This window comes from Gobio gobio (assembly GCF_949357685.1).
Source record: "Gobio gobio genome assembly, chromosome: 19".
Lineage (NCBI taxonomy): Eukaryota > Metazoa > Chordata > Actinopteri > Cypriniformes > Gobionidae > Gobio > Gobio gobio.
The window spans coordinates 9,988,201-10,007,189 of record NC_137112.1 but is presented as its reverse complement, the minus strand read 5'-3'; the positions used below and the strand labels follow the sequence as shown (position 1 = coordinate 10,007,189).

At 40.9% G+C, this 18,989-nt stretch overlaps 1 protein-coding gene across 1 annotated transcript in view; it reads right to left on the bottom strand.

Moving 5' to 3' along the window:
- acap3b (ArfGAP with coiled-coil, ankyrin repeat and PH domains 3b) overlaps window positions 1-18,989 on the bottom strand; it is a 148,944-nt gene that overhangs the window by 59,558 nt on the left and 70,397 nt on the right. Inside the window, exons 3-4 of the mRNA XM_079843738.1 lie at window positions 15,564-15,683; window positions 15,399-15,452 (exon numbers count right to left, since the gene is read on the bottom strand). Coding sequence (XP_079699864.1) covers window positions 15,399-15,452; window positions 15,564-15,683 — 174 coding nt within the window. The remainder of the gene's footprint in view (window positions 1-15,398; window positions 15,453-15,563; window positions 15,684-18,989) is intronic.

The following is an 18,989-nucleotide window of genomic DNA, read 5'->3' as shown; positions in this document are numbered from 1 at the left end:
TATTCCGATCTAATATGACTTCTGATTTGTAATGTTACCAGAATCATAATCATACACTCTTTGTTCGTTGGCCAGAGGAGAACTGGCACCCGACTGAGCCTGGCTTCTCCCAAGGTTTTTTTATCCATTATGTCACCTGATGGAGTTTTGGTTCCTTGCCACGATTGCCTTTGGCTTTTGGCTTGCTCAGTTGGGGACACTAAATATTCAAATGTATTACTGATCTGCCTGCATTGACACTATATGATAATTGAAATGAGCTGGATGACATCACCGTTTTCCCCAGAGCGGCTGTACAGCCGAATCAAATTCTGTTGCATTATTTTCCTGTCTAACACTGTGAAGCTGCTTTGAAACAATCGGCATTGTAAAAAGTGCTATATAAATAAAGTCTGGCACAATTACCCTGCTAGCCTATACAGTACACAAACATTTATTTATGTTTTTATATACTGTATGTTATACATTTTTGCATTGTTACTATGACTCGAAAAGCATCCACACAGCAACACAGTTTTGCATGAGCAAATGCCACTGATTTTCTTCAGACGATGTTAGTTAAAGAGTTCAGAGAGCAGCGTCTGGTCTGTGTTGAACACTGTTCAGCAGGGTAATTAACCAGCATGCTTTACTGAGCCCTTAATGACTCTACATTGCGGTCACATCTCTAGACACTGGCATAGCACCTTCTCTTTCACGTTCTCACTTCTCACTGTGAGTTCTCTCTTTAATTGCATTTCATCCTCTATCCTTGTTTTACCCCAGATCGTCTCTAGCGAGTCTGGGAAACTGTGATCGCATCACCTTGGGTGACATTCTAATAAAGACTTCAAGAGAACGTCACGACTCTGAAGATGAGCGACTGTAGGCGGAGAGAGAAACTGGGGAAGAATTGAATGAGCCTGAGCGAGTGTGTGTGCAAGATGAGGTTTAATCGTGGCCTGCAGCCCGCCGATACATGTGTGCTAGCGCCCCTTCAGAAAGCACAGGCCTTTTATGTAGCGCCAGACGCTCTCACAGAGAGCAAAGAGTCAGTGAAGCATCACAGTCACAGAGATGGAGAAGAGAGGAGGATTCTGCAGCCCTTCAGCAGTGGAACATAAAAGAAGGATGAGTGAATGAGAGAAAAAGAACAAAGGTATGAATGGGTGGTTCTTCAACTTCAGGCACTTTCATGTACCAGGGGTTGATTTTTATTAAAAATTGACAGATCAATTTTTTTCTTAGTTATATGAAGGCCATTTTTAAGGTTATATTTATTATATACTATGGATAGCAGGACCCAATGTTTCCCAGCAGAACATTGCCCAAAGCACACGGCCATCCACGTGATGTAAAAGAAAACATGATTCATCAGACCAGGCCGCCTTCTTCCATTGCTCCGTGGTCCAGTTCTGATGCTCACATGCCACTGTTGCCGCTTTCGGCAGTGTGTATTCTGTGTATTCAGACACCTTTCTATTAGAACCAGCATTAACTTCTTGAGCAATTTGAGCTCCAGTAGCTTGTCTGTTTGATCGGACCTCACGGGCCAGCCTTCGCTCCCCACGTGCATCAATGAGCCTTGGCCGCCCATGACCCTGTTGCCGGTTCACCACTGTTCCTTCCTTGGAGCACTTTTGATAGATACTGACCACTGCAGACCGGGAACACCCCACAAGAGCTGCAGTTTTGGGTATGATCTAACCCAGTTGTCTAGCCATCACAATTTGGCCCTTGTCAAACTCGCTCAAATCCTTACGCTTTCCCATTTTTCCTGCTTTTAACACATCAACTTTGAGGACAAAATGTTCACTTGCTGCCTAATATATCCCACCCACTAACAGGTGCCGTGATTAAGTGTTATTCACTTCACCTGTCATAATGTTATGCCTTTTAATGTTATGATCATGTGTGAACATGGACCTTTTCAAAAATACCAGCAAATCTGTTCTGGAAATTTCCCAATACGAGATGTTGAACGCCTTGAGTTGTAGCACTACCAGTAAATTACCGGTATGGTGCTGTGTGTGAACAAAGACTGAAGATTACCGGTATGAGCACAGACGAGGTCTGAACGCATGCTTTTTGTTGTTCCCAAACCAGTTGAGCGGAAACTCCACCCTGCAGCGGATTCTTAAGATTTTATTGGTCATGTCAATCACAGTACTGATTGCTTACACCAAACACTGATTCCTAAACATACCTGTCACTGTAACCTTAACTAATGAAATTAGTTTCAGGGTGGGATTTCTGGTGAAGTGGTTTTCTGGGAAAAAATCTGAACGTGTCAGAATGTGCTGAGGTACCAAGTTTACTTTTGGCCAATCATAAAGCTCTGTCGGAGCCGTTAACAGTAAGCAAGTTTGGCTGCTTTTAACTGTTTTTCTATGCAAACATGCACTAGATGAATACCTGAACATTGCGACAATGATTTATACCGTGTCCACAAGTTCGCTTGGGTGTGCGCGGCAAAAATGTCGCTATCACGGTGTTGGTGGTGTGCACAGCATTTTTTGTAACTTTCATCTTTACCAGCAACCAGTTTGTGTGTGTCTAAAATAGCAGAAATAAACCCTTTTAATGAAAATAAAGGTCCAGGTTTCATAAAAATTTTCACGAAATTAAATGAAAATGTTTAGTGAAATTCGAAAATATTTAAAGGCTAGGTATACATGTATTGTTCTAGAAACATTTTTGCTATGCTGGTGGAAAGTCTCTTCACATCCTGATAGCAATCACTAAGTTAAGTGGCCTAAATGTATTTATATGTATATACAGTTGCAAGAAAAAGTATGTGAACCCCTTGCGGAATCTGAAAATGTAAATAATTTTAACAAAATAAAAGGGGTCTTAAAAAATGTATGTTATTTTTTATTTTGTGCTGTCCTGAATAAGATATTTTACATAAAAGATGTTTACATATATTCCACAAGACAAAAACAATCATACAGTCACTGCTCCAAAGGGTTCAATTTTGCAAAAGAATCTGGAAAACTGAAGAATTTTGTGACCTGGAGGATTTTTCTGAAGAACATTGGGCAGTTCTACTGCTCAGGACAAACAATGGTAGTAGGTAAAATATCCACAAACTGTTCCTCCATTGCATAATTCCACCAAGCAGCACCAATACCATCATCTTTCTTTCGTTTCTGTGCTCCCATTGGTCAACACCAAATGTGACCGAACTCGTCGTGGAGGACCAACAAAAATTAAACATGCTAGTCTTTCTGTCAGGACGTTGCAGACGCAGCGTCGGTTGTCGTCCACTGACACACTATGGGCCCTATTTTAACGATCGGAGCACATGCTCTGAAGCACAAGGCGTGTCCGAATCCACTTTTGCTAGTTTAACGACGGAAAAAAATGATTGGCGCGCCAGGTGCATGGTCCAAAAGTGTTGTACCTAGTCTTTTAATGAGTCATGTGTGTGTTTTGGGTGTAACGTGCAACAAACCAATCAGAGTCTCATCTCCCTTTCCCTTTAAAAGCCAGTTGTGCTCTTTCACAATGGCAGCTTCGCTATTTACATGGAGGAATGTGTAGTAAGAGAGTGTACGCACGTTGCGCAACCGCCTAAAGGCGCGCCCTTTAAATAACATACTAACGCGCCGTTTAAATACCACAAAAATACTGCGCTATTAAATTTAGAGCAAGTTTTTGTTGGTCAATGGAGCAGTCATTTCGGTTCCTCAAAATAGCAACACGCCAACAATGCACCAACAAAGTGAGAGCATTAGCTACTTAAACAACATGGCGCTGGGCGTGAAAATGATAACTGTGTCGGGCTGAAACTAGCAAAAAAACACTTGCGTCACGCCTGGCGTCGCATTGCCCCGGTGTATGATAGGGCCCTTATGAGATTAAACCAAAGATTATTGCGTTTTATAGTGAATCTGTGCTATTATCCAAACTGTAATTTTGTCAAATCATGTGAAAATATTTATTGTGAGTAAAATGGCGGCTTTGAAACTAACCATAGTAAGACTAATGAGTTATTCCATGTCATTTTCATCAGTCATGTCTACCACATGGTAAAAGAAAAATAGGCTGAATGCTCATTCATGTACGTCTTTGGACATTGTTGGTAAATGAAATATACTACAGAAAGAGTTTGTTTAAAAAACGTATTTTCTAAAAAGTCCCATCAAAATGCCCAGCATTGAAGAAACACCCAAATACAATAAATGCCACAATAGAATAGCTGCCCTTGGAAATGCAAACAGTCGCAACCAAATGTTCCAAACTGGCATGAGGAACATCAGATGGTAACCTTTTCTTTGGAGCAGTAATGGAAGTGACACGCTTTAGAAGCAGACAGCATGTTCAGCACTTGGCTGCAAGCTGTTGGAATGGTCTGCATGCGACTCTGAACTGCCTGCTCAGCTTTTGACTTCCTGCATTAAAAAAACTGCTCCATACGAGACCACTTTACAGAGCCCGGCTGCCAAACGACTGGGCCATTCATGAACTGTACAGTTGAATTAGTTTAATTCGAAAAATGTGTTGCAGAAAGCATGCTGGGACATCACAGGAAGAGAACGAGATCAATAACGCCGGTCAAAGGGTTCTGTGTTGCTTTCAAGTGGAAAGAAAGTAAACTGGGTTTCAGACCCTCAGTTGTGGTAAAGCAAAAATATTACAAAAAGTATTACCCGATTCTTACTTCTGGAAATGGGCATGTTACATAATACAGCAGGTTTTAGCAGGAAGTAAAATGCAAAGTTGATGCTCTCACAAGAAACTAGGAATGGCAGTAAAAGATACTAGAACTGGTAACTTTTTACTGCTTTCATCTTAACATTCTTCATTCAGATACTTTAAAGAAACGTTCATAACATTTTATATTCAGTTCTAAAATCTTGTGTGGTAGCTTTAAGGCCCTGTTTACAGGTGTATTAATCCGTCTCTTTTGTCCACTTTCAACCACTTATGTCCTGATTTCTTCAAGGGGAGGGCCTATGGATGGGTAAATGGATGTTTTTTTTTCAGATCTTTCAATCTAATGGACAAAATTTACATATGAACTCGCCCGGGAACGACAGAAAAACACAAGAGCGCAGCAGCTTTCGTTTCTGCTCTGACAGCCTTAAGACCACACCGAACGCTGTGAGTTAGAAATCAGGAATGGTGAGAACATTGTGTTTGGTAAGTTTTCTTCAAACCAGACTTGGGTCTCCAGCCAAAAAGTTTAAATTCCGTCTGGCTAGCGTGCTTCCCATAATGTTTCATGTTAGGTCTGTAGGCGGAGAGTAGGCAGCCTTTTGCGGCTGTTCGAACACATTCGACCACATGAACGTTTACACTACGAACCAATCCGGTCAAATGTGTTTTTTGACTAAAGGCCCCTTCACATCGGACGCGTAACGAAAAACCGAAGCTTCAAAACCATTCACATCAGCCGCGACACAAATCAGAGCTCCAACATCCCAAAACATTCGCGGCGACAGCTGAGAAAACATGGACACTTCATCATCCAGTGAAGACGAGCTTTTCATTTTCTTTAACCCTTCTCCGGCCTTCGCTTGGGAATTACACTCAGGGTCTTTGGGGTCTCCACAGATTTTACTATGTTTATTAATGTTTTTGCTCAACATTTGTGCAGTTTTTGGAGTATTTATAATAATTTTTAAATTTATATAAATAAATAAAAATATATTTTTTTAATGGATTTTCACACAAAATCAGTTTTTTTAATGTAAAATTCACTTTATAAAAGACCCAAATTTCTAACTTTCATTCGTGGGGATAACATGGATAATTTGATATGGTTTAGTGTAAGATTTTTGCCCATCTTTTGGAAAATACAGTAAAAAAAATAAAACTTAGGTTTTAATAAAACTTTTACTAGTAAATGGCTGCAGAGCTCCACTATTTGCTATGTGCTATTTGACTGACTGAAAGTCTTTTCACAAGTATTTTTCAGTTGGATTCATATCTAAATGTTATTGAATCACATTTATAACAATTAAAATGTATTAATTTTGTCAAAGTTTAGCATTTTTTTGTACTGAAAAAATATTTTTTTCAATGATGTTACATTATGATTAGAATCAAACCTGAACAAGAGAAAAGTTGGAGTCTTCAGAGTTTATCATTTATTTCAAACATCTGATTTTCTTATAATTCTACAGATTTAATCTACACTTCAGTTACTAACTGTAACAGAACAAAAATAAAAATTATATTACATATTGAGTAAAAAATACACAACATGAACATCAAAATGCAATTAACTGAACAGCAATAACAGGCAATAACAAATGTATTCCTGTGTGTGTGTGTGTGTGTGTGTGTGTGTGTGTGTGTGTGTGTGTGTGTGTGTGTGTGTGTGTGTGTGTGTGTGTGTGTGAGCATGATCATTTTGCATTGTGGATGTTTTATGCATTGTTGGAAGTGTGCCACTTCATTTCTGTATGCCTGTTCCATGTTATTTCTGTTTTTGAGGATGAATTTTGTCCATTTTCTAAGCAGGGTCTCCAGAGACCCCGGAGACCCTGATTGTGACTTTGTCACATAAAAACAGATATCAATCCAATGAATTTTTTTATTTGTAGATCTAGAGAGTGTTGACCACCATACAAAGTGTCATGCCATTTGGACAAAGGGATTTGTTTTTTTTTAATTGGACCAAATGTCCTTTGGGGTCAGAAAAGACCCCGAAGACCGGAGAAGGGTTAAAAGACCAAAAAGAAGGTTTTGGGTGCACCCAGTTTTAAAGAACAGAGAGTCTGAAGGGGAGTATGCTAATCTTGTACAGGAGCTAAAACTTTATCATGGCCGGTTCTGCACTTACTTTCGAATGTCCGTGGGACAATTTGAGGAGCTCCTCAAGAGACAGTAGCAGCACATCTGACGAGACAAACCACAAACTTCAGGAACCAATCGATCCGGAGCTGCTATGTTTCCAGTTGAGTCACAATGTAAACATTCAAGTGCCACAGACGTAATGACGGACACACATTCACTTTCCATAGTCGCGGACACAAGGTTTAGAGAAAAACAATCAACCAGTTTTAACTCAAAAGGTTATGTTATCGATGTCTGTAGCCTACAGTGGGCAAGCACAGCTGAAGCTGTACAGCTGTAACAACAACTACAGCTGTAATCTAGAGAGAAATGCGATAGCTGGCAAAGGTTAATGTTGATTGAATAGCTAGTGACATCAACTGGACATTTCGTGACCTTTGTTTCCTGGTATGCGATTGGTTGAAGCCTTATCTGTCGCTGCGTTAAAAAAAAATCGACATCGAAGCGAAAAAATGTGTTTTCTTAGTTTTTTCGCCGCAGCACATTCGCGTTCGGTGTGCACTCATTACACAAACAGCTGATCACAAAATAAAACCATTGCGCAAATTATTCGCACATCAAAATTGCGTCCAGTGTGAAAGGACCTTAACTCTGCAAGTGGTCTTAAGTGGACAAGCTCAAAATGTTTTAGACCCGGTTTACTCCTGCATTTAGAGCCATCCAATTGTGATCCGATCGACCAAAACACATCTTAAAGGTCCCATGGCATGGCATTTTTCTATTATTTTATAATGTTTCCTGAGGTGTACTTATATTGTTAGTATGACGTTTACATCATAAAATGTCATAATTTAGAAATAAAAGGCATTTTTTCTATACTGCTGTTTGCCCTGTGGCTGAATGCCCTGCTTCAAGAGGCGTGTCTGCTGTGAGACTTCAGTAAAAACGCCCACTGTTGTGATTGGCTGACATCTTTGCATTTTAAATGAGCGGAGGGGGCGTGGTTTAACGAGGTCTACGAGGCACGAGCAGGCACGAGCTGCTGCCAGAGAGACGGATGGACCTGAGTTCACTTCACATCAGTTGTAGTTACAGCATATACTTCAGGTTATTATTCTATTTCTAGTCGGAGGGACTGTCACTCATGTCAGAAAGTTAGTAACTTTAGTAAATTATGGATCAGCGCTGACTGGAGACGCGAACTGTTTAGAACGATTCAGTCCGATTTGGTGAACTGATTCGGTTCACTAAAAAGAACTGGTTCAAAAGAATGATTCGTTGGCGAACCGGACATCACGGAGACGGAGCTCAGCGATTGCTAACAAAGTTATTTATAGTAACTACTGAGTTATGAGAGCGCTGTCAGTCAGCGCGAGTTTATTGTGTTTGTATCTGAGAGTTCTGAATAAACACGAGTCCCAGTCACACCAGAGTCCGTCTTCATCATTATTACCAACTTTGTAACACATCCAAAGTACCATTACAGCTGTCGAGATGAACGAGTTAAAAGTAAGTGTTGATAATAGCATTATTTTTCAAATAAAATAAAAGCGTCAGTGACGCGCGTTGAGTACACAGCGCAAACAAAGACACAACAGCAGTAATCGAATGTAATCCAGTTTATTGTGGGGATAGCTGGCTAGCCTAGCCCGGATACCCTCACGCTTACCCCCCTTCTGCTTAATCTCACGCCGCGTTTGGTGCCTCCGCTGTGGGTCAGATGCAGTACTGGGGGTCGGGGATGATGAAGGCCGACCGGTCAGCCCGAGCCTCGGCGTGTGTAAGGTTTATCTAAGGATGTGTCTCTGCCGATGTTGAGCAGAAACTCCCGACTGTATGCACATTCTAGAACCGATAGACGCGACGAGGACGTACAAAAACACTGACTCACAAGATAGAAAACACCGTTCTGTCTGGAGAGAGAGAAGCCGCATTGTGTGCACGAATAATAAATAATTAGCTACACATCAGAAATCACTGATCACAGATCAGAATGAACTGAAAAAAGACTTCTGTTTTCATTTGTACATCCAAACACTGAGAAACTGCCAGCATTCACTCGTTCACAAGGAATGATCTCTCGAGCGCTTGCATGGGCGTGCCAGATTCTCTGGGCGGAGGAAAGGGAGGTAACCGTTCCTGCTTGGACGTCAAACCAGGAGACTTCAGGATTGGCTCGTCTGGCCTGTCATTTTCTCAAAGGCAGAGAAAGACAGCCAGAACTCGGGTTTACACCGATCAACATTTCTATCCACTTGGGGACAATATTCAGGCTAGGGGAACTCATATTAATGTTGTAAAACCTCATAAAATGAAAATTTCATGCCATGGGACCTTTAATGCCAGGTGTAAACGGGGCCTAAAAGTGTTTGCATTCAGAGATGGTCTAATTATTGGGAGATACGAGGGTCCATGGCTCCATTGGAAAAAGCGCAACGGTTAACTTGGATCACGTCTGCCTTTATAACATTTACATTTAGCAGACGCTTTTATCCAAAGCCACTTACAACTTGGGGGTACAGGAAGCGATTGGTCATGAAGAGTCGAGTAAGCGCATCAAGTGCCTGAAATACTGAGACCATGTACATTGCTCAGTGTAGCACAGGCTAGAGTAGGGAGGGAAAAAAGGAGGAGAAAGAGGAAAGGAAAGTTTTTTTTATTTTTTATGAGGTTAAGTGGTCACGGAAGAGCTGAGTTTTTAGTTGACTTTTGAATGTTGTCAATGATTCAGCGTTTCGAATGGCGTTGGGAAGATCATTCCACCAGCTGGGAACGTTGAATGAAAATGTTCTGGAAAGGGATTTTTTGCCTCTCAAGCCGTCGCTTGTGGTACCACATCACATTAACAATATCCAATCACATTACAGCCTTGACCTCATTACAGCCTTGACCTCACTGAATTTTGTTAATAGTTGTGCAACAGTCAATCCCTTTTTGAGGATACCATAGAAATGAATGAGAAGTGTTGTAATTTGAATCATACCTGTCGCACAGTTGTCGCACAGCACTTTTTTTGGTGTAAACTCTAAAAATAGATAAGTTTAAGAGCAAACATGTAGAAGATTAGCCGATGGGCTGTCGATTCATTAAATGATACGCTATTTCCTCAGTGTTTATTCATCATAGGGAAGCCTCTACTCCATTAACATCCATTAAAAAAACGACCTGTTCTCTCCTTCCCTGCGTACCACAGAGTTAACAGGCATTAAGTTTTTTCCCCCTTACACATTAGGAACTTTTACTAAAAACCTAAGGCGTTTCTCACTACCGAGTACTGCAAGTTTGGACTTGCGTCCTTGGTAGTTTGCATTCAGCAAGACAGACTCCGAAGAAAAGTGGACTTCCAAATAAACAATATTTACACTACATTAATATAGTGCACTGAGCAGAACTCAAAAAAGCCAACAAACTTGGTGCAATGCGTCTTGATGTGCGCATATTCAAAAAGTGTCTGACATAGAACCCCCAGAAATGAATCTGTTTGACTATCAGTATAACAGCACAGCTTCTGCAGGCATGTCAACGCTCCTGTTATCACCTCTAAAATCCCAAAGTGAAAAGCCCATCACATTCTCTCATTACTTCTCTTTCTGTGGCCTCTTTTTATACTCTTCCCTGCCAAATAGATAATATCAGTAATTACACTCAGTCGGGAGGTAGTGTGGCGTCACTTCGACAAGTTTATGACTGCCTGGATTCCAACAACTCAATAAGCTGTAAAAGAGGGACATATTAACTGATGAAGAGACACACAGGCTTTCAGTCAATTACTGTAATTACTATAGATTTACATCTCCCAAACTATTTGTTGTTACACTACAAGTGCACCAATGTATCTTTGCTTTAAAGTTCTTACTGTGAAATGAATCTCGCCATTCAGCATTGGCACTATGACAATAAAAGTAGAAAAATGGCAAAAAGTCAAATAATATACCAATCTTATTGGTAAGCATTGGGCTGTTGGACTAAGAACAAGAGACAAAAACAGAAAGTGTTAATGAATCTTGATTAAAAAAAAAAAACTACTCTCCACTATCTATAGATACAGTGATTCGCAGCATCCAGGGACTTGGCAGTGATGGGCGTCCTGGATTTATGAGGCTGACCGATTATCTACATCCCAGAGTAAAATGGCCAGGCTTCAGATTTATAGAGTGACAGGTTAACTGCTTTGACCCTGGTAAAACAGGAGAGAGAGCAGGAACAAGAGGAGGGAATAAAAGTAATGTTCTTTTCAGCACACAGGCTTTATCTGTCATTCCTCCCATAGACATACAGACACCTGTTCTGGGTGACACAAGGATAAACAGAGGTGAACCACTTCCTGTGCTGGGACATAAACATCTCTAAGAATCAAGCAATAAGAACCATGCCAGAAAAAAAACCTACAAGTATACAAACTTTAAGGGGATGTCTAAGGCTATTTCATGCATTCAGACTTATTTACACTGTAAAAGAGTTGGATTCTCATGCTTAAACATGGCCAAAGTTTCAAAAAAGGTGTTGGACGCATGATGGAGTATTTCTGTGCCAAATACACTCCTTCAGGGTTTGTATAATTTTCGGAAAGTTTTTTCCGAGTATGGCCCTGATTGACGTCATAAAAGGGCAGAATTCCTTGTATGGGCACTTCTCCCGGAAGAGCGTGCACACTAGGGCTGTCAAAATTGCTCAAAAATGACGTTCGAATATTCCCTCTAAAAAAAGCACGAATATTCGAACTATTCGAACATCTGGTTGCGCATTTTATCAATGATGCGCATTACGTCAATAACAGGACAAATTAATACAAAGACACATAACTACTTACATAGGTAGTCTATTTAAGTTTAAACATATTTGACAACGTATTACCTACACAAAAACAAGTAAATCAACTAATGGCTAAAGACCGCAGACCTCACTCGCCCTCACGCTCTCTGCTCATAACGGCTTAAATGAACACACACATTTTGAGAGCTGATCAAGAGTTTTGTGCAAGCAATTTAAGGTCGCGACTCTTGTCCCAAATATAGCAGGCTTCATTCAGTGATTGAAACAAATATTAATATAAGTTTTACAGCATATTATTGAACGCTCCGAGCGAGCTGTGCTGTGGTAAACATGGAACTTTTCCTTGACATGAAACGGTAAATAATCAAACCAGTGGAAGCATTTATCCTTTATTCATGCAATATCTATTCAGTCAGTACCTGTTCCATTGCTTGACAGAACTCCCTGAAGCCTGCCCCATCCACGACACTGATCGCTCTCATGTCCTTACAAATGAACAAAATTAATTTCTCTGTTATGGCCTCGCGTGTTGCAGACAGAGAACTTGTGGCGGGCGATGCAAAGTAAGGGTGCGGTCCAGTTTGCACATACAAATTAGTTGCTTATATTTACAAAACGAGCCTACAAAAGCATAAAAAAGCCCGTTTAATAAATAAAAGTTCACGAAACTAAGTGAAAACTCACTAAAGTGTTTAGTGAAATTAGGAAACATTTAGATATCATAAATTGAGTTGTATAAGTTAACGTTACATTTCTACATACATTTTGTTCTCATGTCACAAGTAATATCAAGGTTTATTTTGATCTGTTTTACATGATTCTTTTGTAGTGTGGTTTTCGGTGAAGTGTACTAAAATAAATATCGTCACCTGTGTACATTAGCCCACTTCTTCTCGACGCTTTTCCTGATAGTTTATAGAACAATTACTCCGAGTCGCCATCTGTCGTTTCAAAGAAAAGCACAACGGCGAGCGCGTCAAATATAAACACCTCGTCCGTTTGGGGAGGAGCGCGCGCAGTCAGCGGAGGCTCGCGCTGCGGAGACAGGCCAATGTACACAAGGCTTCAGGCGCGCTAGCGCGCCCACTCGCAAAGCAGACAGCCACGCCTCTACTACCGCGGGCGTTTTTTCCCCCACATTTTTTTATTTATTCGAATATTAATTTTCACCTTCGAAATTCGTTTTTTAAAAACTATTCAAATATATTCGAATTTAGAATATTCGTTGACAGCCCTAGTGCACACACATCAACCACAGCGAGATCAAGAGCACACACATCAAAGAGCTTCATTCGGGTTACTGAAGTCTTCAGCGCTGCACAGGACCTACTTGAGAAAGATTTGTCATTTTATTTTTAGACCACAAAATGTTTTTGGTTGTGAGGAAAACCAAGCTTCCAACAAAATCCGACTGGGCCATCTGACCAATCAGAGGAGAGTAGACCAATCACAACTGACTGGGCCATCTGACCAATCAGAGCAGAGTAGACCAATCACAACTGACTGGGCCATCTGACCAATCAGAGGAGAGTAGACCAATCACAACAGACTGGGCCATCTGCCCAATCAGAGGAGAGTAGACCAATAACTACAAAACTGGGCCATCTGACCAATCAGAGGAGAGCAGACCAATCACTACAGACTGGGCCATCTGACCAATCAGAGCAGAGTAGACCAATCACAACTGCCTGAACCATCTAACCAATTAGAGAGGACCCATCACTACAGACTGGACCATCTTACCAATCAGAGGAGAGTAGACCAATCACTACAGACTGGGCCATCTGACCAATCAGATGAGAGTAAACCAAATCCCTGCAGACTGGGCCATCTGACCAATCAGAGGAGACTAGATAAATCACTACAGACTGGGCCATCTGACCAATCAGAGGAGAGTAGACCAATCACTACAGACTGGGCCATCTGACCAATCAGAGCAGAGTAGACCAATCACAACAGACTGGGCCATCTGACCAATCAGAGGAGAGTAGACCAATCACAACAGACTGGGCCATCTGACCAATCAGAGGAGAGTAGACCAATCACAACAGACTAGGCCATCTAACCAATCAGAGTAGACCAATCACAACAGACTGAGCCATCTAACCAATCAGATGAGAGTAGACCAATGCCTACAAACCGGGTCATCTGACCAATCAGAGGAGAGTAGACCAATCAATAAAGACTGGGCCATCTGACCAATCAGAGTAGACCAATCACTACAGACTGGGTCATCTGCCCAATCACAACAGACTTAGCCATCTAACCCATCCGATGAGCGTAGACCAATCAATAAAGACTGGGCCATCTGACCAATCAGAGGAGAGTAGACCAATCAATAAAGACTGGGCCATCTGACCAATCAGAGGAGAGCAGACCAATCAATAAAGACTGGGCTATCTGACCGATCAGAGGAGAGTAGACCAATAAATGAAGACTGGGCCATCTGACCAATCAGAGGAGAGCAGACCAATCAATAAAGACTGGGCTATCTGACCAATCAGAGGAGAGCAGGCTCGCTGAAAGGAGGGGTTTAGAGAGCCCTGTTTACACCTGGTATTAGAATGAATTTTGATCGATCGGATCACATGTGGATGATGCTAAATACAGATGTAAACAAGGTCTAGATTGTTTTGAGCTTGCCCACTTTTGACCACTTCCAGAGGTGGTCGAAACGCATGTAAATTGCGCAAGCTTACTTTGTCCATTAAATCAAAAGATCTGAAAAAACACATTTACCTGCACATAGCCCCTCCCCAGGACAGAATCAGGACAGAAGTGGTTGAAAGTGGATAAAAGAGACGGATTAAAACACCAGGTGTAAACGGGCATGTGTCTGCCTCGTCTACGTGTGATCGGATCGACCAAAACGTATCTTAATATCAGGTGTTTTAACATACAAACACCTTTTTTCTTTTTTTTTTCTTTTTTTTTAAGATTATTTGCTGGTTGTTTAGTAATGCCAGTTGAGTGAAGTGACAAAAGTTTTCAAAAATTTTATTATTTTAAAGTTATTTTGAGGGTTTGCCCTAGATGCGTTTCTGGTAAAGTCCAGGAATTCAGAGTTCACCACAGTCATGTCTCACAAAAAGAGTTTATCACAAGAATAAACCAGTCTACTTGACCACAAAAACAGCGCGAACAGAGGAAACATCCGACCTTTCAAATGCTGCTGATGCTACAAGCAGGAAGGGATCAGCCGTCTTTGGGCTGACAATTAAAAAGCCGCAAGTCCTTTATACCACAGCCCTGGTATTTCCGCTTTCTTTAAAAGTGAAGGTGGCTGTGGTAACAGGAGACATGTAGGGCTTTGCACACTGAGTGCCACTCTCTCTGTTATCAATTACACGATCCTCAAGAACAGGAAAACACCCAAAAAGTCTTGAGTGATGACGTCTTACATTAACCAATAAATGTGATTAGTCACCTGCTGGAATGAACGAGACCATTTCAAACATACAAACCGAACTGTGGTGCTCATGCAACCAATGCAAGTTCAAATCCGGCTTGCAACATTTCCAATTCCCGTTTCACCAAAAAGGTTCCTCGACATTTCCTGTCCTAATTATAAATGATAAAATGTCAAAGCACAATACAAACCTGTGGAGCAGGAGGCCCTTTATGACTCTGCAGACGGCTTTAGGGTGGCATGTGGAAAAAATCAGCCACATATGATGTGAAACACCCCGTGTAAAGAGATCCACGTTCTCTCTGGTTTGAGTTACGCCCCACGGCACACGTAATATGGTTTCATGATAAAAACACCCATGAGAGAACTACAGGTCCCGCCAGGTTATGGCAACATATGATGAATCATTATGGCTGAAACATGCATGTGTGTGTTTTATTATCGGACATGTGTCCATGCCGAGTGAGACTGGGGAAATGTGTCTTACCATGTGATAGTTGACGATTTCCTGAAGGCTCGCTCCACACTTTTCAAGACATTCCTGTAATGAAGCAAACAAGCGAAAAATCAACACAGCTCATGAGGGTCTGACTATTGTCTGAGTCATTTGACTCGGATCATTTAGAAATAAATACTTGTCTGGGAAACTTACTGAGATCATCTCCTCCTTTTTGCAGTGGTGAGACAAGTCTCGGATGCCATTGACGAAGAGTTTATTAGCACTGACGTACACACGACCTGCTTCGATCATACCACTGCATAGCTTCACCAACTGATGGACAAAGAGACAGACAAAATCAAAAAAATATATCACTGCCAAAACTTTGGCCATGACTGTAGTACACGCATTATTCTAACTTTGCATGCTCTGTATGCTCAGCTCACACATATAGCACTTATTAGTTTGTCCACAAGTGGCAACACTGGACGCCAATAACATATAGACACCCATGCTTCACTGAAGGGGTTGAGAGATACACGCAACTCTAGATTTAAAGAGCCAAAACTTCCGGTGAGAAATAGTTATGTTTTTCAATTGTTATATTTTTAATTATTTTAATAATTTGTTGGTCATTGTCATGGATCACAAAATATAACAGGCCATAACAATATAATATTTTCTGTAAAAAGTGTCTTATATAGCTGAAAATCATGATTTCTTCTTGTCCGAATTAGTCAATGTATTTTTTCCATTGTGTATCATTGTGTAATCAAAATATTTTATTTTTCTTAGGTAATATTTCTCAAGCTCAAAACAGTAATTTTCCTCATTCTTTAACATTAAATTGTTTAAAAATAAATGATCTTCTAAAAACGTGTCCATAAATCTTGAGTCAATTCTGTTAACGTACCATACTTTGCCTTTAAATTGGTGGAATTATCTCCCACAACAATGTAAGTTACAGGAAATGATGTCACTTTCCCTCACTGATAAGATCTAAAGCAGGAGTTTTCAAACTTTATGATACCAAGGATCCCCAAATATGGTGAACCTTTGTGAGGGACCCCCTTCCTAAAATCCATCTATTTTTATTTTTAAGTAGTAACTGATAAATAGTTAGTGCGACATTATGAATAAAACAAATTGTTTCCCAACTTAAATTGCCTATTAATGATGTTTAAAGCTAAAAAGATGTTTTAATTAAAAAATGTTTGTATAAGCAATTTTCACAATAAATGTATGTAAGCAGCTCACGTCCTGCGTTAAGGATACTGCCTTACATTCCCAGTGAGCAAGATAAAGGGGACTATAGTGAGAAAAACTCACTAGAAAGATACAAAGCAAACATGTACTACAATTCTGGAATGTTAACGGCAAGAAAGGAGAGAAACATTTAGAAATGAAAAGGTTAGAATATTCGGTAGACTTGATCTATTTTTGGTTTGTTTTTTATTCTCTGAAATTTTCTGGGGACCCCTTAGAACCTTCTGAAGGAACCCAGTTTGAAAACCCCTGATCTAAAGCACTGAAAGGTGTGTGTGCTTCGGGGTTGGGGGTCATTTTGGGGGGTTTTATGAATGCACTGACAGGGGCCCCAGGACATAATATTGCTTATGGGCCCCAGAAATCTAGGACTGGCACTGGGTACACACTACATGATTTCAGCCCCAATTTTCACTTGCCGACAGTTTTGTGCAAATTGCTCGAAATTCAGTGCTTGTCAAAGATGCAATCTGAGAGAAGCCCCGAAGCATCACTAATGCCCATTAGATATTTAGTATGCTAAATATCAGGAGGGTATTCCAGAAAGCAGGTTATGCGACATACCTGGGTAAGTTTACTTAGCGGATAACCTCAACTTTCGGTAACTTTAGGCATAGCAACTTTTTCTCTGAACATAACCTGCTCTGGAGCAGGTTCTGTTCCAGGGTTAGTTTACTTCACAGGTTTCAGCGCATGCTTGCCTTATTGATCCAGTAGGCGTGACATTCACAGTGTGAAATGTGTTTTGACTGAAAATTACATTGGCGACGACCTACAGCCAATGAGAGCGCGAGATAGAGGGCAGCGGGAAGATCAGGGGGAAGAGTCATAGACCGGCAACAGAACATCAGCAAGCATGGCTTTGACAAGCAACCATTCCATTTTTCCCCTTTTTTCTTTTTCACAGACAACTTGGATAGCAAGCTTTCTGTGGGCTACAATTTTTTACATTCTCGCTTAATCTTACGTTATTTTCTATATCACTTCATGCGTGTGTTTGGCTGTAAAACGTAGTTTGTAGAGTTTTCTGCAATGCTTCCTATAGAAGCTTCCCCGTTGCAGATCCGTTATATGTGTAATGTGCACACAGAAGAAATTAAATGGTACCCCAGACAGTCGTGTAGTGTGTCAGAAGAACAGCGGTCCGTGTGTTTCCTAGCCTACAAATCAAGACGCACCATAGCAGCAGCAAATCTAATTAGCAGCCAGGGTAGTCTAGCAACTCTCCTTTGGCTTGCGAGCTGGAAAAACCAAACTCTGGTTAGGCCAATCTCATCGTGTATAGAGTCGGTGGGCGGGCTTAACATAATGACGGCAGAGTTGAGATGGTTCCGCTGGCTACTCGTAAACAAGAAGCAGCTGGCGAACAGCAGTCTTTCAATTCGGCTTTGGCCGCAACTCTGGAAGATTTGGAGTTAAGCTTTTCTTTGAGAAAAGAACAAAGAACGGCACTGAAGTCATTCTTAAGAAAGGAAGATGTGTTCGGAGTTTTGCCGACCGGATACGGCGAAAGTTTAATCTATCAACTAGCTCCGCTTCACCTTCTTCATTGCTCTGGTTGGTTGTAGCGCTATCCTATTGCGTGCAGAGGGAATTTGAAAGACAACCGTTTATCCCGCCCCTCGGATTGAGCTCTGCCAATGGGGTGTTCCCAGACCCAACATCTTGATGTGGGTCTGGCTTGTCAGGCTATGTGTTTCCGGCATTAGCATGCTAAAAGTCTCACAATGATTGTTAGCATGCAGTAAGCTGTGTTTTTTTTTTTTTTTTTTGAAGATTCAGCCATCAAAACAGCACTTTTGTAATAAATCAAAGGCCTTCAACAATATATATTTTTTTAAATGCTATGCGAGTTGTCAAAATGTTATTTAGCCTGTTTATTTGCTGAATATCTGTCTGTCATAGGGCTGTGTGATTTTGCATTCAGACGAGCCTCTTTAGTCTAGCTTTTATTTGAGCACTACTTACACTAAACTTTGTGCTAATTAAAAGTCTGAGGCTTTTCGTATTGAAAAAAAACTTGCAATAATAAGCAGACGTTGCCTTTGTATGCCGATTTAGAAGCTTCTAATAATACCCTGAAGCAGCAAAGAGATACAAGACTGCGGTTTCCTAATGTAAATGTTCAGCATTCCTAATGCTAAATAGGTTTCTCTCTCAATCTCCATTAATCCTGTATGGCGTACAAGCTGGGATTTAGCTCGGCGCACATTTGTTATGCATTTTTATCCATGCACTAATGCAGCAGTCCATAGTTAGCTCAGCATTCAGAAGACCTCAAACCAACATCTCAATTAAATGAAGCACTGATCAAATGAAATGGAAGTCGTGTCCCAAATGACAAACTATTCACTTATACTATGCACTATGACT